Here is a 6000-nt window from a genome sequence, read left to right as displayed (position 1 = left end):
AATTAATATTAATTTATTGTGTTACACGTAAATATTATATAAACATAATATGTAATTTTTATTTTGTTACTCATAAATTGTTTTTGAATGGTTATTTGGTGACAATAAATATTATTATTATTATTATTATCATTATATTATATGGAATTTTATACACATTAAAAATAATTTACTTAAACTGTGTATCATAAATGCCTAACTGTCTGTTTTTATCGTGAAAGTACTTAGCTAGAAAAATACTTTATAATTTTTACTAATAGAGAAAAAAAATTAAACGAATAAAATAAATATCATCGTAACCAGCAAATATATTATCCTTTATAATATAATACATTATATAAACAATATCTATAGGTATTTAATATTTATGAGAAGTACGGGGCATTTATTAGTTCTGCGTGTCGTTCCATTCCGTCTTCGTAAATTAATATTTCTACTGATACTCAACAGCTTAAACAATTTAAATGACAAAATTCTATTGAAACTTTTAAAATCGACAAGTAAGCTATTGTTAAATTTTAATAATGATAAAAATCGATATGAAAATGTAAACATATTATATAAGACAATACGCAGGCATAATTGTGTACTTATATACCTACTGCGTATACGAGTTTTATATATATAAAAACTTTTATGTTTTTAAATTGTAATCGATTTGCATAAATTTATTTATTTTTATTAATGCATTGCAGAGTAATTAAAATATTGTAAGCCACAGTCTCGTGATCATTCATGAGATATGCTGTTATTTAGGTTAGGTACTCGTCAGTATTCATACATTAATTGTGTGTTGTTTTGTTTAATTAACACTTAAATTTCATACGTTGTTTAAAAATTGTAGTTATACGTGGATGTAGATATATAGATATAGTTATAATAATATGCGCATGGTATACCGACATTTAATTCTTTTTGAGCTCAATGGTCACATATACTACTGGCCGATTTCTACCTATGTTTAATAAATTTAATGACAACATACATTTCTTTTAGTAACAAGCTTCAATATGATTCAAAAAAAATTTAACAACCAAGAGCATCTGATATTTAGAGTATTCACTGTAGAATGTTATATCGTCGATTTTTCTTTTTTGTTTCATTTTTTATATCTATTTTTTTAAATTAATCAAATAGATTATAATATGAACATCGTTTTTGTTAACAGTGATTTTAGTGTGCGATACTTTCGGGCATTTATTATTTTAAGAGCGGGGGAGTGTGATGACGGTGTTTTGCGCGAACAGATTTTTTAAATAATAATAATTTACCCTTTATTCACACCAGTATATGCTTACGTGTATATATGCTGATAAGGAAGAACTGACCGCCTGATTAACTTAAACAACCAATTTCAAGCAAATAATTGTTTTTGTATGATAATATTACGTATTATTGTTTTGTGTCAATGGTGCCGAGCTAAGAATGTAACAAAATATACCCTCTTGCACAAAATATCGGCGCACAACGATAATATTATAGCAATAAATCGCAAAGTTCGGATACCGGTCGGTTAGGTTATTGGGTTAGGTTAACGTGTATTGTAATAATTATTGCAAAATGAATCATAGTATTAGTGTTATTATAATCAAAAATCTAAGGACGATCATCTATGGGAGGATATAAAAATACAAAGAATAGATTAGGTTAGCAAAATTTAACATTCCACCATAATTATATACCAACTAATATTACTAAATACTAACACTATACGACTACGGCTAAAAATAAACTGGCCGAAAATATAAAGTTTAAATTTTTTACGATTAGGTATATATAGGTATAGTATTTTGTGAACTTAAATTTATTGATTTGACCATAACTCTATATTTTTGAATACCTAAGGAAGTAATATACGAACTATATTTTTTTTCTGGATAATTTTAATTTTTCAATATTTAAACAATGATTATCATTACAACTACCTTTTTTTCGTTTTTCAACCACTGGAGTGTACATTAATACTAACAACAACCGACCGACCGACCAACCGTTATTGATGAGCAAATTCGCATAGTTGTACTTTATCCCTCTTACAACATTTTATCGTTATGACAACACACGTGAGCAGTTAAATGCTACAAACGATATTAATTTTCATCTGTTTGAATTTTCTAACACTTATAACAAAGATTTTTGGGCACCATTTTATTATTTTAGACCACTCCACCTTAGTATGTCTATAAATCATCAACCGATTGACTCAGCCTGATATCACTGACCACATAACTACACCCCGACACGTATATACACGCTTAACGCTAGGAAGTAAAAAAAACAAATTTTTTTTATAATTTGAATTTTTTTGTGCGCCAATGTGCGTCCGTTGGTGTACAGCGGACCTACCGACCGATCAACCGACCAACCGACCAACCGACCAAACGACCAAACGACCCATCGGTATCGATGAGCACACACGCGTGGTGATACTTTACCCCTCTCACGATACTATATCATTATGCGCACACACAAACACACACACATACAAGCACACCGACGCTTTACATACACGCGAGCTTCTAGACGCTAGCGCGAAGGGATATACGTAAAAATCACACGGCGGCGGCGGTCCACCCCCTTACCACCGATGTCGACCATGTACACCACCCGCGATCCCACACCGCAAAATCACCCCTACCGCATGCTACCGCCACCCCCGCGGTTCCGACTCACCCGCGTCCGCGTCTACACCTCGACCACCGCCCCCGAACGCCGGCCTCGACCACCCCCGACCATTAGTCGCCCCTCCACCGGGGAGACCGAGGCGGCAAGCTGACCCAGTTTTCGTGGCGTGACGCATACGCGCGCGCGCGTGCCTCCCAGGGCCCCCTCCACCCTTGGGGGCACGGTGAGGGGGTGGTCGGTGCGAATATACGCCGCGCCCCCCCTCGAAAACGGGCGGACGAAAAACCACACACACCGCCGCGTACAAAAAGCGTGCTCGGAAACTTCGCGTCCTCAGTCTTTGTTTTGGTACGCTACTCCCACCATCACCTCTCCGCTGCGTAACTTTATACGATATTATAATATTCTCTCGTCGAGACCCGTTTATAGCGCTCTTAACAACACACGTACGTAAGTCATATAATTTTATAATATAATAATAATATAATAAATAATAATATTTCGGTGTATTGAATGCACTCGTCTCGTTGTCGGCATTCCGGACGACGTATCATGTAAATAATTATTATATTAAATATTTTAATTAAAATCATAATATTATATTTATTTTTTTTATTATTCGTACATAATTTTTTTTCTGTAATTTATTATTACTATAATATTGATCGAAACAATTGGCAATAACTGTAAAAAAAAAAAAAATGATGATAATGTAATATCACCTATAATATTTATATTTGAATACATTCGACTCCTAGTGTTATTGATATCGTTTCTGAAATCCAAAAATTAAACGAAAAAAAAAATAAATAAAAATTTTCTTTATCAGTTTCTTTTGGTTTTTTTTTCTTCTGTGTCCTTCGTATATAAGTAAACGCAACATTCCGTCTGGAAACCGACCGGTCGAGTGAATTCTTCGTAACCGTGTAAAATAATTATCTTTATTATTTTTACTATTATTATTATATTATAATATAGCAAACGTTACACACGTTACGAGTTTCATCCCAGTAGCTGTGAAAACGCTGGCCAACAAATATGAATAATAAAAGCCCCGCTAATTCAATTTTCGACGGTTTCAAAAATAATGCGATGTCCAAGTTGGGCGTCACAAAACTACTATCTCAAAGTTTGTAAGTGTCATACTATTTCTTAGCGTTTATTGTACACAATGATCTTCAACATTTTTTTATTGCACAGTTTCCGATGAAACAACGAACAAAAAATGAAAATAAAAAATACACGTGTATACACACAAATTAAAATATTTTCATAACTATTTATTTGTTCTTTACATGTTTTGTTTTTCAATTTGCTTCATAATGAATAATAATAATTATACTATTATAGTTTTCCACATGCACGCTTTTATTTAAGTTGTATAATATATTATTTTAATAACAATTACTATTATTGTTGTTATATGTGTATTGTAATTGCCATAAAATCGGTATGCCCAGTTTAATGACTAAAAATGCGTTTTGATCGTGGTGCAAACGACGAATTTTCCTAATGGAAAATAATCCCCCGTCCCGACCTTGTTCACCATTTTCCCCGACCTTCCAGCCGATGACAGCTATCTTATTGTTAGGTAATGTCTGCAGTGTTGTATAAATTATTAATACACGATATATACACTTTTACCTTCGTATTATACCTATAGTATCTCTACAGACCGGAGGGGTAAATAGTGTGTGAATATATAAATGTATTTCATTGGCAAAGACGTCTCTAATGTACACCGTAGTATTGTTGATTTGAATATGAGCACCGATATCGGGGTTCGGGTTAACGACACGCTGTAAAGCAATAACTGTAATCGAAATTGCAAGAGCGGACGCGTTCAAGTAAAAATCGTTTTTACAAATTTCGCAGGTATTTTATATTTTTTTATGCAATATGATAATAATATATTGTACAATAATATTTTATCTATTTGTATCAATTAATATTGTTTCGATATGTTTCTTGGACTTATTTTGAACAAATGAATACTTACTTTTGAAAAAAAGTAATGTTGCACTTAAAATGATATATTATATATCTATAAATATTAATAACGTCTGTAATTAAGAATGATAAAAAAAAAAATAGTTTACTCATATCAGGTAATATTAATTTTGATAAAAAAAAAGTATTGAAAAATAAAATAATTACAATAGTAACTGATAATGTTAGTATATCATGGACTATTAGTGTATAATATATTCTAATTCAATTTATATTATATTATTATATTCACAGCACTTACCGTTACATAATTAAAAAAATTATATAGTTTAAACAAGCCGTTTAAACACTTGCGAAAACATATTGAACATAATAAATTGTATTTATAAAACGCTTGCACATAATTACACTATTATTCATCAACTAAAACTGTATCGCCTATGATACACATCCAAAAGTATTTGATGATAAATATGGTTTCTAAGAAATATTTGTAATTAGAATTTGTATAATAATTATAATTTTCGTAAAGACAATTTTTTGATTTTTTTAAGCACCTATAATCTATACATTTCAAGTATCTGAAAAAATCATTGATATTTTGGTCACTAAATCTAATATTATAGAAATATAATCCAATTATTAAAAAAAATATTGATAATAACAAACATATGCTCCAAAAACTCAAGATGATTCAAAAATTTTTTTCAAATAATAACGCAAAATGTTTATAAATTTACGATTTTCACTAAAAATTAATTAATTTGTCGATTAAAAAACAAATGAAACTATAAAGCTATCATACCTCAATACTACGTGCATAAAATATATTATATAGTATTAACAATAAATTATGGTTTTTGTGTATTTATAATTATTATTATAGTTATTTTATAGTTAATTTAGCTAATTTAAATACAATACACATAGTTCAATTTCATTAAAAAAACAAAATATACAATATATTTTTTTCTTTAATATTCATTTCAAAAATTAAAAATTATTTTTACAATATACGTTTTTACTTAATGCGTAACACGTAAAAACATATGTAAAAATCAGATGTAGGTACATTTAAAGTAGATACTAGAATGCATAATTTTTAACTTTATTTTATGTTAATTAAGTCCGTTGATGATAATAAAATATCTGTTCACTTTACAGTGTATATGATTTTTTCACAATATAAATTATTATACATGATGGCTAGATGCGGGTTTATAAAGAGAAGGGTTTCTGTTTGACTTGACAAATCACAATAGTGAAATAAAGTTAATGTAATATAAGAGAAATCAAATTAAAATACGAGAGATCACCACGGTATTTAATTTTAAAATTGTCTATAACTACATATTATTTAAAACATTTCTGGTTTAATTATTTTAATATTACACAAATAAAATCAAAAATCAAAATTTCAAAAAA

At 29.7% G+C, this 6000-nt stretch overlaps 1 protein-coding gene across 2 annotated transcripts in view; it reads left to right on the top strand.

The window, feature by feature from the left end:
- Positions 1–2934: 2934 nt before the first annotated feature.
- LOC113556391 (synaptotagmin-7) overlaps positions 2935–6000 on the top strand; it is a 193647-nt gene continuing 190581 nt past the window's right edge. The window contains exons 1-2 of one of the 2 annotated variants that reach the window (XM_026961297.1): positions 2935–3071; positions 3604–3758. In XM_026961297.1, the coding sequence (XP_026817098.1) occupies positions 3664–3758 (95 nt within the window). In that variant the 5' untranslated portion in view covers positions 2935–3071; positions 3604–3663. Of the gene's footprint in view, positions 3076–3603; positions 3759–6000 lie in introns of both variants that reach the window. The other variant, XM_026961295.1, reaches the window with a different exon arrangement.

The sequence above is a fragment of the Rhopalosiphum maidis genome, chromosome 3 (genome assembly GCF_003676215.2).
Source record: "Rhopalosiphum maidis isolate BTI-1 chromosome 3, ASM367621v3, whole genome shotgun sequence".
NCBI classification, from domain to species: Eukaryota; Metazoa; Arthropoda; class Insecta; order Hemiptera; family Aphididae; genus Rhopalosiphum; species Rhopalosiphum maidis.
This window is presented reverse-complemented; position numbering and strand designations above follow the sequence as displayed.